The sequence below is a fragment of the Myxine glutinosa genome, chromosome 6 (genome assembly GCF_964187855.1).
Source record: "Myxine glutinosa chromosome 6, kmMyxGlut1.1, whole genome shotgun sequence".
Lineage (NCBI taxonomy): Eukaryota > Metazoa > Chordata > Myxini > Myxiniformes > Myxinidae > Myxine > Myxine glutinosa.
In genome coordinates, this window is record NC_136266.1 from 171,856,640 (window position 1) to 171,873,280 (window position 16,641).

General features: G+C 40.4%; 1 protein-coding gene across 2 annotated transcripts in view; it reads right to left on the reverse strand.

The window, feature by feature from the left end:
* LOC137428970 (DBH-like monooxygenase protein 1) overlaps positions 1-16,641 on the reverse strand; it is a 95,024-nt gene that overhangs the window by 34,209 nt on the left and 44,174 nt on the right. For both annotated transcript variants that reach the window (XM_068118900.2, XM_078780886.1), the window contains 7 exons: positions 16,318-16,401; positions 15,940-16,116; positions 13,642-13,744; positions 9,815-9,981; positions 6,772-6,854; positions 5,493-5,589; positions 2,573-2,632 (listed from right to left, as the gene is read on the reverse strand). In XM_068118900.2, the coding sequence (XP_067975001.2) occupies positions 2,573-2,632; positions 5,493-5,589; positions 6,772-6,854; positions 9,815-9,981; positions 13,642-13,744; positions 15,940-16,116; positions 16,318-16,401 (771 nt within the window). The remainder of the gene's footprint in view (positions 1-2,572; positions 2,633-5,492; positions 5,590-6,771; positions 6,855-9,814; positions 9,982-13,641; positions 13,745-15,939; positions 16,117-16,317; positions 16,402-16,641) is intronic.

Sequence of the window (16,641 nt, forward strand, 5' to 3'; positions counted from 1 at the left end):
ATTTGAAGATGGACTGAACTTCAAAACACAGGAAGATGTTTTGGAGTCTGCCTTCAGCAACTATGGACCGCTTTTGGAAGTGCTGCTGATAAAAGACAGGGAGACACGAAAGTCAAGAGGGTTTGGCTTTGTCACGTTTGAAAACTCAAAGGACGCCAGAGAGGCAGAAAAGGATCTGAATAGCAAGGAGTTGGCCCCCATTGTTGTATGGCTCCTGTAGAGGGAGTATCGGTTTTTATCGGGAATGATTTGGCCGGTGGTCAAGTTTATGGTAACCCGATGGTTGTTAAAAAGCCCAGTAGGGAAAATAACACCACACCAGTAAGGGATGGCGACAAGTTTAGCAAGTTATTTGAAGATGGACTGAACTTCAAAACACAGGAAGATGTTTTGGAGTCTGCCTTCAGCAACTATGGACCGCTTTTGGAAGTGCTGCTGATAAAAGACAGGGAGACACGAAAGTCAAGAGGGTTTGGCTTTGTCACGTTTGAAAACTCAAAGGACGCCAGAGAGGCAGAAAAGGATCTGAATAGCAAGGAGTTGGAGGGTCGGACCATCACAGTAGGGAAGGCATTTCTTTGGGGTCGAGGGGGCTACAGAGGAGGACCACGGAGTAGTAGTGGTGGTGGCCGCAAGCGATATTATTATGGAGGCTTCCAGAGTTATGACAGCTCCCAAGGGAAGGATTATCAGAGCAGTGGCCGAGAAGGAGACCGCCAGTCAGGTGACTACTGTGACAAGTGGTCCCACCGTTATTATTAGGAGTCCGGAAAAGTTGAAGCACTGAATGCTGCGGAGCCGCCGAGCCAAGATTCCTACACAGACTAACCGTGAACTCCACGTTCCTAAAGGCGTCCATGTAGTGAACTTTCCTCCCCGGACTAACCGTGAATTCCACGTTCCTAAAGGCGTCCAGGTAGTGAATACTTCCAGGCCCCACCACCCAACCACCATGGAACCTGGCTTTCAGCTCGGCCTCCCGGGGAAAGTGCTGTAGATTTGCTGGCCTTTGGGTTTTTGATCACAACCTTTTAACCTTCATTCAAGAGAAACTAGAAGTAAAAATCAGAGGGGCAGGGACTATGTCGTTGTTGACGCTTGGTCCAGAGGGAATTAACTTTGGAAAGCTCTGGGGGTGGTGTAAAATTTTGTTGCTTTATTTTTGGGGAAGGTTGAATATTGTTGCCCACGGGGATTGCTGATTTGGGTTGTGAATTTACTTTGGCTTGTTTAAAGAGGGCATGCAAAGAAAGTTTTCGCTGTGTTCAAACTTTCTTTCTTGAGGGGGGGAAGTGTTATGGATTTGGCCCTAAGGGTTGTTGTTATGATTATTGTTGTTGATTCTAAGTATTCTGGTGATTGTGGTTGAAGGGAAAGGGTTATTATAGTTAAAAGATTTAAAAGCGCTCCTGGTAAAATGTGGCCTGAAATCCGGATCGTTACCGGAAGAGGTGGAGCAAAGGGGAAGAGAGAGGCGAGGAGATCGTGAAACAGACGTTGTTGTTAAAGCTCTGGCCCGAGCGTTCGACGTACAGTGCGAGTGAACTTTGCATCCTTGAAGGGAAGTTCGGGCGATAAGAAATATCGCCGGAGTGCGTGGAGCCTGTGTCGTCGGGTATTCTCATTGAGGTTCCGGAGGATCCGGACCTCCCAAGCCCGGGTTGGAGTGAAAGCCGTCCGCCATCTTCGCCACGCGAGCAACCTGGAGGGAACAGGTTTTTGTCGTGTCGGCTGGGCATTATTCCCCGGTGTTTTGCCAGGGACGGCTGTGCCAGAAAGGGGCACGTGAGAATTATACGGAGGCTCGCGGATTGAACTGCAACGTGTACGTCGGAGCGCGTCTTTGTGAGGTTCCTTTCCACCGCTGTGTTGCTGGGTGCTGGGTGCTGAGCACGTGACCTCGGGGTCGTCTCGCTCGCCTACGCCTCAATTGACCATCGGGCCTCGACTCCCCGATCGCGGGAGCGCACAGAGACATTGGGGGAGGCGCCGTGAGTGTGGGGTTAAGGGGCTTGACAAGGATATCGTCATAAGATTTGAAAGTAGGGGTGATTGCCCCCATTGTTGTATGGCTCTTTGTGTGTGATTTATAATATATTATTGTTTGTTTATAACCTGGTGTGGTTGCATTATTGATTTGACTGTTTCATTTGCTGGTTTCATTTGCTGGTTCCATTGAGGGTTTCATTATTTGCTGGATTTCAACCAAGGATAACACATCTTTCTGCCGGGGACCCTCTCGGGGTTCGGAGGTCCACCGAGACCAGAGGTAAGGGGGGGACCCCGTAACACCTGTCACAAAGTTGCTTGTACAACTTACCTGTTATATTGTTTCATTTTACCCCACCAATACCTGCCCCCACCCCTGCCCCACCCCCAGCTCAACCAACCATCCACCAATGCAAACAAGATACTGTCCCACCTTTCTGCATTCTATAAAATAAGGTAATCTTTGAGATTTAACATTTGAGAATGAAATTCCTGTTCCTGTTATAAAAACAACAAACCACATGCAGAACATTCAAACACAATGCATTTTAAATTATGCTGATCTCAAATAAATTATACTTACTGTCGTTACATTCGATCGTGTTTCGGTGTTATAAATGCAATCTATCAGCAATGTCTCTCCCTGAAATGAAATAAAAGTGAATGAGATGTGTTAAACGCATGTGCTGTAACAATATGTACTACATATATATATATATATATATATATATATATATATATATATATATATATATATATATATATATATATATATATCTATATATATATCTATATATATATATATCAATCAAGCACTTCATTTACTTCAATATTGTTAAGTGTTAAAAGGTGTTTTGCAATATCTGATTTAACCCCTTAAGTTAGCGAGATGGTGGTGCAATTTTGGATGGTAATTATACTGCTAGTCAAAACTGAAATAGAGTTGCAAAATAAGTCTGGTTTACCATAATGTTTTACATAAAAAATCATTGTGCAGTGAGCCTCTGATAATTACCTCCACCACCAAAGGTGAAAGGAGGTTATGTTTTCACCCCTGTCTGTTTGTCTGTCCGTTTGTCTTTGGACAAAATATCTCAAAAAGTTGTGCACAGATTCGGACGAAATTTGGCAGAGATTATGGTGTATTTGACAAGGACGAAATGATTAAATTTTGGTGAAGATCTGGATTCGGATCCGGCTATTGGAATTTTTTAAGTGATTCTTCACCATTGGGAGATGGGGCCAAAACGATACATAGCAGGATATCTCAAAGTGGTGGACGGATTTGGACGAAACTTGTTGGACCGGTTGTGTGTCTGACATGGACGATTCGATTCAATTTTGGTGAAGATCCGGATTCGGATCCAGCTAGTAGAATTTTTTCAGTGATTCTTCACCATTGAGTGATATGGTCAACCAGGTGGAGGTATGCTATCTACTGAGTGCTGTTCTAGTTTTTCAAGTATTCAGGCAGAAACTGACCAGTACCTCTCTGCACTGACAAAAGTACCAATAATGTAATTTATACTGACATTTTTAATGTACCAGGCTTTTTACATAGCAGGGTACTGTGAGAGCAGTTTCTTGGCAAGGGTTATACTTTTTGGTTTGCCATTGCCTTCCTAGCACTGTTTGTCCATACTCTATCCTTTTAAATGCTGATCAGCAAGCAAGGAAGCAGCACGTACCATAGTTAACATCTTTGGTATGACTCGGACAGGTTTGAACCACCAACCTCTCAGACTCCGAGCGGACGCTCTAACCATTATGCCACCAAGTCTGGTATTGTGACATATAGACTATAGTGCATTATTATTTTTAGGTTATGTCTGAAATAACCTCAGAGTGGGTTCTGGTGTCCGGCCATACTTATTATGTATGTCTGTCCATACATCTGTACGTCAGTTAATATTTGACTAAAACATCTTCTCGCAAACTACCTGACCGATATGCACCAAATTTGGTACGATGCATCAGGACAGTAACATCTCAAGGGGTTGTGCTACCCAATAGAAGGGGTAAAGGGGGTTTTGTCCCAAACATTGGTATTTCATTCAAAAATCTTCTCAGAAACCGCCAGACAGATCCAGACCAAAGTCACCACGAGGCATCGGGACCATGCCCTAACCTTAAGTTGTGCTCCTCATGGTCGTATCTTCCCTGGAAAGGGGGACACAGGCCCTCTTTCAGAATCTCTCATTTCCACTAAAACATCTTCCCCACAGCTACCTGAGAAAGACAGACAAAATTTGATATGACACATAAAACAGTAATGTCTCATGGGGTTGCGCTCCCCATCCAGAACCGCCCCCTATAAGAGGCTGAAAAGAAGGATTTCGCTTCAAATTTAGGTAATTTATTTTTAAATCTCAGACACAGTGGGGAAATAACAGTCAGTCCCCCAAGGGACTATTTTTTTATTTTATTTTATTACGGACCGTCAATTTATTACAAATACCAAAAGGAGGAATCTATGACTACCCTCTCCCACCCCAAAAAAGTTGTATCAATTATCTTTTAACTGTCAGTGCCCTGAATGTGTTACTGAATTTCAAAAGAATGTTGGTGAGTATTAAAGAACCTGATGAGTATGAGCGTGTGATAGGTACGCTTTACCGATACCATGTAAATTACTGGTATTACTGGGTATCACAAGTGTGTTTGTTATTGTCACAGGTAGGCAAAAAGATTAAGTAGACAGATTCATGTTCCACAACAGTTTCAGTTATAACTCGAATGGCACTCAGTAGAGAGCATACCTCCACCAGGTGAACAGTTTACGTTTTGTATCCCAGAGTAGACCAGAAAATCTCATTTAATCAAAATCATCTGTACACAACTTTTTGAGATATCCTGCTTTGTATCGTTTTGGGCCCTATCTACCAATGGTGAAGAATCACTGAAAAAATTCTACCAGCCGGATCCGAATCCGGATCTTCACCAAAATGGAATCGATTGTTCCTTGTCTCACACACACAACCTGTCCAACAAGTTTCGTCCAAATCCATCCATAACATTTTGAGATATCCTGCTATATGTTGGTTTTAGCTCTATCTCTCAATGGTGAAGAATCACTTAAAAATTAAACAATGCTCAAATCCGAATTCATATTCAGATCTTCACCAAAATCGAAGCGAATCGTCCTTGTCAGACACCTAATTGGTCCACCAAGTTTCGTCCATAACTTTTTGAGATATCCTACTATGTATCGTTTCTGGCCCTATCTCCCAATGGTGAAGAATCACTTAAAAAATTCTACTAGCCGGATCTGAATCCGGATCTTCACCAAAATCTAATCATTTCGTCGTTGTCATATACACTACCTCTCACCAAATTTTGTCAGAATCCGTCCATAACGTTTTGAGATATCTTGTTCACAAACAGACAAACAGACAGACAGTAGTGAAAACATAACCTCCATCCACCTTTGGTGGTGGATGTAACAATCAAGATTATTCTTCATGATAATGAATTCAAATGCAATGCCAATATCATCAACATACCTTTCTTATAGGTATTGGCTTAGGAAAAAATCTGTTTTCTTGAAAATTAAAATCGTACGCTTTGTCTTCCGTGACAAGCGAGATGCTTCCATTTCCACTGTGATGATGTTGGTAGATATGAAACAGACAAATTAAAAAAAAAAATCTATTGACAATATGTAAATGTAGAAATGTATAAATAAGTTGTCAAAAACAAAACATGCTGCTCAAAACATATAGAGATGGGGTTTTTTCCGTTTTTATTACAATTATTAGTGAAAATGATTTTATTGGCGAGACCACGGAATACACGACAAGCCACTACATCTCATGATTATTGTTTGGCCATTGGCAACTCAAGGGTGGGCCATTATGATGTTTGTTTCTTCCCCTTCACTGCCAAACTCTGGAATTCTTTACCTTTCCAAGTTTTTCCAAACACTTGCGATCTTCCCCTTTTCAAAAAGCAGATTTTTTACTTCCTCAAAAACTGACTATTTTTTCTCTCTTTTCACTTTCTATCAATGCAGCTCTTTTATTTAGGCCTGGCCTCAATGAGGATTATATAGTCCGTGCCTGGAGCCTTATACATAAAAAAAAAAAAAAAAATTGGGCAAGAAAACAAAATCGACGATGTCATCGGTCACGAGGTTCGGCAGCTATATTTTTATGGCGTAGCCAATAGGGCAATGCCATCTAGCGTTTGTCCATCCGGTGTATGTATGTATGTCCCTCACAAACGTCCACCAATCAGAGCTGAGGATCTGGTCACATGTCAGGGGGACAGCAGATCCTCCACTTAGCAGATCCAAGTCTGGCTACGCCGTTGTGAGGCTAACAGTCTTGTTATATTGCAAATATTTACTTGTGGAGATGAAGATGAGCCTGGGTTCAAATCTCAGCCCACCTATAAAGTGTTACACTGTTGTTTTGCATGCAGCACGATACATCAATGTAATTCGCCTTACCTTAGATGGACAGTAAACTCTGTGTCCCGGCATTAGTTGGTAGATTTTAAAGGGTAGGTTATAGTTATCGCCAGCACCCTGAACACATTTTGCAAACTCCTGCTTGAACTGATAGGGAGCAGTGCATCAACGGCACAGCTATGACTCAGTAATAGTGGAACCAGCAGGTGGAATTCAGAATTTTATTCCTGTCTAATACCCATTTGCTAACAACAACTTGTTGTTGTTGTTGTTGTTGTTGTTGTTGTTGTTGTTGTTTTGTATGCAGTCGATGTATCTAATTTAAAATACTTCGCTTCCCCCAACCATTTTTTTTTTGTTTAAATACTCACCTAATCTTTCTTAATCTCATTGCTGTACCAGCCAGATGGCTGTGGAGTAAGGATGCAAATGCATAAATCACATCCTGTTCACCCTGGATAAAATGATAACAGAAAATGAATCAACACTTTGCCCAAAAACAAAAGTAAATTGTTCTAAAAGTGAATGTTGCTTCATTGTTACAGAAAACGTCGATAAGGCAGATAACTGTCATTTTCAGTTCATTGCTCCATGTCAGTAAAATAATCCCACACGATTCAAATAAATTTTGCTCGTCAAAGTAACCTCCTGCACGAAATGTGATGCTCAACAAAATGCAAGCTAAAGCTGCAGGATGCACCATTCTGTGTTGGATGGCTACTTGTGTAACAGCTTTAAAAGCTGATTACAATTTTTACAATTTTACAATTTAAAAAAGTTACAGTAAATACATAAGTTTTGAAAGGTTTACAATGACACTGGGGATTAAGTTTTTGAATATCTGTAAACACTGTACACTTTTAGATTACTGTCACACTGATTCCTTTACGGCATACTAAAATACGCAATTTTGGAAGTTTGTCTGTCTGTCTCACCACGATACATTCGGTCGTTACTTATACAATCTCAACCAAACTTGACAGGAAGGTCACTTGATGGAGGTTGTAGCGGCTTCATTTACCCCTCTTCCTAAAGGGGTTTTCCATCTTGGGTGAAATCCGTGTTAGGCTGTATAATCCGTGTTAAGATATCTAAATGTTGCGTTTTTCCCATTTTTACCAGGGTGAAAATTGGCGATTTTACTCAACGTTGACCTTTGACCTTTTGATCGAAAAAAACAACAATCAGCTTCAAGCTTTGGATTGGTGAACCAACTCAGTGACCCAATATGTGAATTCTTAGAATTTCAGGTCAATCTGATGAAAATTAACGATTTTATGTAATTCTGACCTTTTCACCTTTTGACCAAATTATAATTTGCCTTCTCTATATTCTCATAATAAAGCTTTGTTGAAAATATGTATACGAAACTCAAATGATAAATTTAAATTTCAGGTCAATTGGATGAAAATTGATGATTTTAGGTGATGCTGACCTTTGACCTTTTGACTAAATTATAATTGGCCTTCTCCATATTCTCATAATAAAGCTCTGTTGAAAATTTGATGGTAAACCTCAAATTATAAATTTAAATATCAGGTCAATTGGATGAAAATTGATGATTTTAGGTGATGCTTACCTTTGACATTTTTACCTTTTGACCAAATTATAATTTGCATTCTCCATATTCTCATAATAAATCTTTGTTAAAAATTTGATGATAAAACTCGTGGTAAATTTAAATTTCAGGTCAATTGGATGAAAATTGATTATTTTAGTTGCCACTGACCTTTAACCTTTTGATATTTTTACCAAATTATAATTTGCTTTCTACATATTATCATTATATAATGTTTTATTGAAAATCTGATGACAAAATTCAAATGGTAAATTGAAATTTCAGGTCAATTGGATGAAAATTGATGATTTCATGTGATGCTGACCTTTGACCTTTTGACCAAATTATAATTTGCCTTCTCCATATTTTAATAATGAAGCTTTGTTGAAAATTTGATGACAAACCTCAAATGATAAATTTATATATCAGGTCAATTAGATGAAAATTGATTATTTTAGGTGATGCTGACCTTTAACCTTTTGATCTTTTGACAAAATTGTTAATTTGGCTTCTACATATTATCATTATAATGTTGTATTGAAAATTTGATGACAAAACTCAAATGGTAAATTGAAATTTCAGGTCAATTGGATGAAAATTGATGAATTTATGCAACGCTGACCTTTGACCTTTTGAGAAAATTATTAATTTGCCTTCTACGTGTTATCATAATGAAGCCTTCGTTTAACATTTATGACAAAACTCAAATGTTAAAAAAGTTTTTGCCTGGACAGACACACAGAAGTGATGACAAAACCCGTCTCCTGCACACAACACGAATGATATTAGCATGATATTAATGGTATTACAAAACAATATCGATACTGTATTTTAAAAAACAAAAAAAACAATATTAATACTCATAATGTCCCCTTCCCCAAGGGGTTTGTTCCTCCTTGAACAAACGCCGTGTTGACGTGTATCAATAGCTTATCGTGGTGTTTCTTGGGAGCACCCTGAACAGAAGTAAACTAGATGGTATTCATAGAATACTTAATCCTGTGCAGTCAACTTGGTGCGAGCCAACTCTTCTGTTTTTGAACGTTTTTTTTTCTTCTTTGATCCAATATGGCTGCCAGACCACGTGAGCGATTACATCATAAATTTATATTCTCTTAACATAATTGTTGCATAGATCACACTCAATAAATTTCAAACTGACAGACTAAGCATTGTCCTTGTCAAATTATGACGTCATAATTACGACACCAATGACGTCATCATTAACGCCACCTATTCCCCATATGGAGTTCTTTACAATGAGCCACATTTCAATTTTTTCCATGGAGCGGTTTTAGAGATATAGAGGTGCAACGTTTTTCAGTTTTTCCAACATGGAGTCTGTACCACATGACCTATTGCATCATAATTATCATTAAAATATTCTACAGGAGGAGGTGCTTCTGTGGTGACAATTTCGTGTACATCAGACCAACAGTTGCAGAGAAAAAAAAACTCATCCTGATAGGATGAAGCGTTATACTTGTCAAATTATGACGTCATAATGAAGGCTCTGATGGCATCATCACTAACACATCTTATTCCCCATGGGGAGTACTTGACAATGAGCCTTGTTACAATTTTTTCCATTGAGCGGTTTCAGAGATGTAGAGGTACAAAGTTTTTCCAAGGTGGCGCCTGCACCACGTGACCTATGACGTCATAATTATCATTAAAATATTCTACAGGAGGAGAAGCTCCTATGGTGAAAGTTTTGTGTCAATGGGACCAACGGTTGCCGAGAAAATGAATTTAATAGATGCAGACATGTACGGACATAGGCAACCGACTGCTGAACCCCTTAAGCCAAATAAATATAGTTTAAAGCTTGTCAGCTGAGCTTGAGGTGTACTCACATCTCCAAAATTCTGGGTTGGACAAATTCCATAAACACGGAATGATGCGGCTCTGGGTGGAATGATTTGCAGGCGGGAAGGATCAGCTCCAACTTCAAGGATTCCAGAATCAATTAGCCGCAGTTCAGGAGTGTAGAAGAGCTTAAATCCAGATGAATCTACACCATCTATTTGGAATGAAAGAACATAATTTTTTGGCTAAAATGCCAAGGAATAGGAAGCAGATTGAGAATAGGCAAAATTATAACAGAGTGAGAGACAGAGAATTGAACAGAGCAAGCGAGTGAGTGAAAGAGGATGCAAGTGGCGGAAGATCTACGACTACTATAACTACAACTACTACTGCTACTACTACAGTCCTCATAAAGCTGCTTATGCATCGTGTCACCAATTTTGTGAGTTTCATACAACATCTGTACAATATCATTAAAAATTGTCCTGTGCCCTATGATTTGGCCCAGCAAGGATTCTTAGCTTGTTGTTAAATCTCGGAAAATACTCTCATATGGCCATCTGTCAGAGATGGTGATCATCATAAGTATTATATTGTCATTGGAGATGGTACTTTCTATCCTGATGCTCTGGTTGGAGTTGAAAGCAAGGAACTTGAAGTTGTGAAAGTCTTTCAGCAAGAACTCCTAATCAATACAGGGAAGTTGGTGGCCTGGTAGTTCTCTACCCTTCTACCATGACTCTCTTCTGATCTCAGTCCTCCTGCCATTTCCCTACACCCACCCACTCTCTTCCACCTCCCCAAGATCACAAACGTTCTTCCAGAAACACACCTCATCACCAAGTCGAGGCTCAGAGTAATAATAAAAAAAAAAATGCAGCAACACTAATCAATGACTTTTGAGCAAATTAATCCATTTCAAATTCGTCCAGCAATCACATCACTTCCAAAAGGTGTGTTGCGACCAACTTGAGTCCAACTCAAATCCAACTTGAAATTGATCATCTTTCCAAACTGAGCTATGCTATGCTTCAAAGTGTTGGCTATCATTGCTGATTATTGCTGTGAAAAAGCATCAGTGGATGTAAAATCACAGAGGTTCTGGTGATACCAGAAAAGGTACATACATAATAAGATAGGGAGAACTTCAGGAAGTTCCGTTGAGGTGCTTCACTTCAAATTCGATGCAGGTGTAGGTACAAAGTGGGCTGGTATCCTAACCCTAACCCTAACCCTCCACATTCTCCCCTGTATACTTTATAACTCTATGGCATCATTGAGTAAAGAATATGAAAAACTGTAGTAACAGAATTCAACAAAATATCATATATTATTGCTCCACATTTCATAACAGTGGTTTGCAGAATACAATCCTGGTTGGTAAACATTTAAACATATTGCACACCTTCCCTAAATGTTGTCAGAAGGTCAAATCAAGAATGGCCATTGGCCGAGCACATGACTATTGCGGTGATCCCATCTGTGTGTTTGTTTGTCGGAAAAGTAACTGGACAATGATGGCAGCTGGAATTGTCAAATTTGGCACAGCTCTTCATATTGTAAAAGTCTCAGACGAGTTCAACTTTGGATTCACATGGAAAAATATGAAATTCTTTATATATAAAAATTCACACCATGGCCATTGGCTGGCACATGAGTATTATAGTAATCAGGTCTGTGTCTACATTAGGAAGCTGTGCCAAAGTTGGTGATTCCAGTTTCTCTTATTGTCGGGCTAATCTAATGACAAACACACAAATGCATTTATTGCAATACTCACATGCTGACCAGAGACAATTGACTGGAGTTATAATAATCATAATAATGTTACGTTTGTGGGGGTAGGGGAAAAAATACCATAGCACAGGTAGGATCGTATAGGTGTAGCATGGACCGTGGATGCGTAGGAGACATCTCGATGTATTAAGTAGAGAAACTGGAGCTTAACATTGTGTCTTTACACGAGGGGTGAAGCTATGCTATCTATATAGGTGTTAAGATTAGTTCCCCAGTCTGTGATTACCCTCCTGTGGTTTTTCCCCTACTTTTTTTTTTACATCTACAAGGCCCGTCATGCAACCCCCTCAAACAACTAGAACGGCACTCAGTAGAGAGCATACCTCCGCCAGGTGAACAGTTTGTTTTGTATACCAGAGTAGACCAGAAAATCGCAATACAGAATCACATTTAATAAAAAAAATCAACTGTCCACAACTTTTTGAGATGTCGTGCTATATATAGTTTTTGGCCCTATCTCCCATGGGGATGGGTGGCGAGGCGTGGGGGCGGGTGGCAATGTGTGTGTGTGGGTGGGTGGTGATGCGTGGGGACGGGTGGTGACACGTGGGGTCAGGGTGGCGATGCATGGGGGCGGGTGGGAGTGGGTTGTAACGCGTGGGGATGGGTGGCGACGTGTGGGGATGGGTGGCGACGTGTGGGGATGGGTGGCGACGTGTGGGGATGGGTGGCGACGTGTGGGGATGGGTGGCGACACGTGGGAATGGGTGGGGGCTGGTGGCGACGCGTGGGTGGCGATGCGTGGGGACGGGTGGTGACGGGTGGTGACGCGTGGGGACCGGTGGCGACGCGTGGGGACGGGTGGCGACGCGTGGGGGCGGGTAAAGGTAAAGAATCAATGGTAAAGGTAAATAATTCAATGGTAAAGAATCACTTAAAAAAAATATACTATCCGGATCCGGATCCAGATCTTCACTAAAATTGAATAGAATCTTCCTTGTCGCACACACAACCTGTCCACCAGGTTTCGTCAAAATCCATCCGTAACTTTTTGAGATATCCTGCTATATGTTGGTTTTAGCCTTATCACTAAATGGTGAAGAATCACTTAAAAAATTAAATAATTCTCATATCCGAATCCATATTCAGATCTTCACCAAAATCGAATCGATTAGTCCTTGTCACACACACAACCTGTCCACCAAGTTTCGTCCACATCCGTCCACAACTTGTTGAGATATCCTGCTATGTATCGTTTTTGGCCCTATCTCCCAATGATGAAGAATGACTTTAAAAATCCTACTAGCCGCATCCGAATCCGGAGCTTCACCAAAATCGAATCATTTCGTCCTTGTCACATATGCTACCGCTCTGCCAAATTTAGTCCAAATCCGTCCACAACTTTTTGAGATATTTTGTTCACAAACAGACAAACGGACAGACAGACAGGGGTGAAAACATAACCTCTATCCACCTTTGGTGGCGGAGGTAACCAGGGATAGAGTCAAGTCAGAATCCAGAGTAAACAAGACGACTGTAGAGAAAAAAGTGATTGTTTAAAAAAAGATACCAACAAAGCCACACAAATATGAATATACACCCGAGCTCTGGTGTCATCTCCACATCCTGTGTGACTAAATTCAACATGTTCGACAGTGAAGTCTCGTGAGCATGCCAAAGTCTGAAGCCTCGGCCTCGTGTCAGATGTGCTTATATCGTTTTTATTTATTAGATATCCTACAGACGTACATGAACACTCGTTTTATTCCACGCATTGCACGTCACGTGCAGCAAATTTCACCTCCCTGTGCCTTGTATTTAGTGTTTTTTTAAATATAAAAACTTCTACACACCACCCTTGATTCTCTGTTTGCATGCCACAATTCCAATAGAAGAGACATAATTACTTTTTTTTTATGGAAAAATCACACAAAAATGTATTTGTACCCTGAGTTTGGAGTTTGTAACTCAAAAAGATATGGCCGTGCATTGAACGCATACAAACAAAGTGAGAGAGAGGGAGATTTTTGCCTTTTAGAGGTATAGATAGTAGGATAGGATGATGATTATTAATATGATTAATATTATTATTATATTACATTATCATAAGCATTTAATTTCTAATAAGTTTACTAACCTGTTTTTCTTCCTGGGTTGTCATAATGAATTTCCAAGAGAACGATAGTCGGGTCATCTGGCATTCCCAGAGAGAATCCAACATCTTTGGGATAAACAAAACTCTGGAGGAAAACAATGGGTTTAATGCGTTCCTTTGAAGTAAAAAATATATTATACTGTACTTGAATTTTTCATGGAGAGCAAAGCAGCAGCAGAACTGCAATTCCCTTAAATATTTTGGTAGATGTTTTGATTTTTTTGTTTTGTTTTTGTTTTTTTGTTTGTTTGTTTTTTGTTTGTTTTTGATAGTTTTGATTTTGGTATAATATGAGAAAACATCTGTGGCTATACATTCAATTAACTGCAAGACACTACTGGCTTGTAAATACACTTACTGTGATACCACTTTTCACCATAAGTTATGGATAGAGATCTTTCAATTTTTTTTCAGTTACAACTTTTTAAAGTTACAACTTTAAGGTTTATGAATTCTTGTGGAACTTACCACATTCTGCATGATAATGATTGCGTTCTTGTATTACATGTATTTATGCAAATCACAAGAATTGGCATGAAGTGATGCATGTTGGGAAATAATATCTCTATTCTAAGTCACAGTGTGACCTCCAACTTCCATAGTTGCATGTGATATTCGTATGATGTTCCGCAACTTAACTGATTTATTCTGTTCTTTGACAAGAAGATTCAAATCTAAAGTACGACTTCAAAAGAAGATTCAAATGTGTTGCTCTTACCATGCAGAAAAGGTGATTGAATTTTCAATGAGGATTTTAATCTGGAATGTTGAAGGTTTTAAGGATGCCAATATGTTTCCTGTATATAGAAAAAGATGGGTCCTGTCCACATAATCTGCCTGGACACCCAGGACCTCTTTGTGGACCACAGAAGAATGAGAAATTCTGTCTGCGTGGCCTGTCCAGTGCTGGCATAGACTATTGCTTTATATTACGGTTGTCAGATTTGGACCAGTGTCCAGACCCCAATCATGATGAACCAATGTTATGGTTGGTAGACCGCCGGGTGGATTCGAGGTCAAATCCTCCACCCGCACAATCACCAGTTTAGCAACGGATCGTCGAAAGAGACCTGTCCTGTCCTGTCCGAAAGAGACCTGTCCGCCGGGAAAGCCAAATAGATGTTTACTTCGGTTTTTGACATACAGATAGCTCAAACAAGAATCTGATGCTCTGTTCAGATCGTCCCTCTGCCAGGAGGGGCCCGAGCGGTGGCTCAGCCGCCCAGACGATCCGGTGGTTGGGTTATAAAGCCTCCTGCGAGATAATTGCACCAATTTCCCACAGTCGTGTTTCTTAACCACGCTAGCCCAATGACGAATTGCAAACCGGCCGACACAAATAAAGGGAATTAAGCAGATTTCATAAATTTGGGAGAGGGGAGAAGCATGTATTTGCAGACAATAATTCACAATTAATGTGACAACACTATACTATGACAAGTGAAGACAATAATGAAAAATCACTCATAGAGCGACACTTGGCAAAAGAGAACAAAGTATAATGGCATTCGGTAGAGCATCCTTTTTACCTCAAAAATAATTAGTGGTAGAATTCAGTGACCTGATATGCAAATCGTCTTCAAATTTCAAGTTAATCGGATGAAAATTGCCAATTTTAGAAATTAGGCCTATGTTGACCTTTTGGCCGATGTTGACCTCAAATATAATTGATGGTTGAATTTATTTTGCTGAAATGCAAATCCTACTCAAATTTCAAGTCAATCGGATGAAAATTGAGGATTTTAGAAATCTGAAAAGGTTGTTGACCTTTGGCCTATGTTGACCTTTTGGCCAATGTTGATCTCAAAAATAGTTGTTGGTTGACTGCCAGACTGGTTGTTGGTTGAGTGAACTGCCAGACTGACCGGTGCTGAGGATGTTCTTTGAGAATGGCTGGAGGGATGTTGACTTTCACAAGCACATATGGTATCGTGACGTTGGATTACGGTTCTTGGCAAACAGGCCTATGATCCGACTCGGAACGACAGAATCGGTTGGCTGTTGCGGCCTCATTGATGTGGCTCGTCAGGATTCAGTCTGGGCAACTGGCCTGATCCAACGGCTGTAACAACATCTTCAGCACATTCAATATAGTAATGGATCTTATTACAATGTTCACAGCATGCTGTTCCTTTTGAAGGGGCACTACCTCTGAAGGTAAGCCAGGCCTTGAGCTGGGATGAGGATTTTCATCGTAGCAAAGGGATTAACAGCACAGCACTTACATGGGTCTGACGCATACCTCCAAAAACTTCCATATTTCTTGGAAGAGATGCTTACCTGGCCTCCGACTGCCCATGCCACAATGATGCCGACACAGGACCAGAAATCATCAGGCATGTTCTTGTTGTAACAGCGGTGCTCCGTTCTGTGTAACTCTTTCGTGCCGCGTCTGCAGCTGTACAGGATCATGTGATGAACATAGCGCTCGTTTCCTTGCTGGATGACTGGTTCCACCTGGTGTCAAATGCACGTGGGTAACCCCATATGTCAGTTTTATCTCAAAGACGCGTTTTCTGTTGTACGATAATTTTTCTCCAATATCTATGATTATAGCTTCAATGTAATCATACATACATGAACAGGCTTTGTCATCGAATGTTTCAAGCCAGGATGTGTGAGACGAAACAATTTTTTTTTACTACTTTGTGCTCTTACCTTCACAAGATGGTGTTTTGTGCTGATATTTGGCAGCATAAACATAGTACAAGAGTAGACTGTGCTCTCTCCAGGAATTTTGTACTGCAAGACACAAAGGGCTGAGTTAGAGATACAACACCTTTTTATGGGATTGAACTCCCTTTGTATATCTAACAAATAAAAGTCGTTTGACAATTCGTCTGTCTGTTCGTGCTTTTTGCAAAAACCAATGGGTTGACAACCACCAAATTTGGTAAACAGACCAAGTCCAACCCAGGGATTGTCTTAAAGGTATATTCATCCACCTCATCAGCCTTTAAAGATCCCGAAGACTCCTCTACA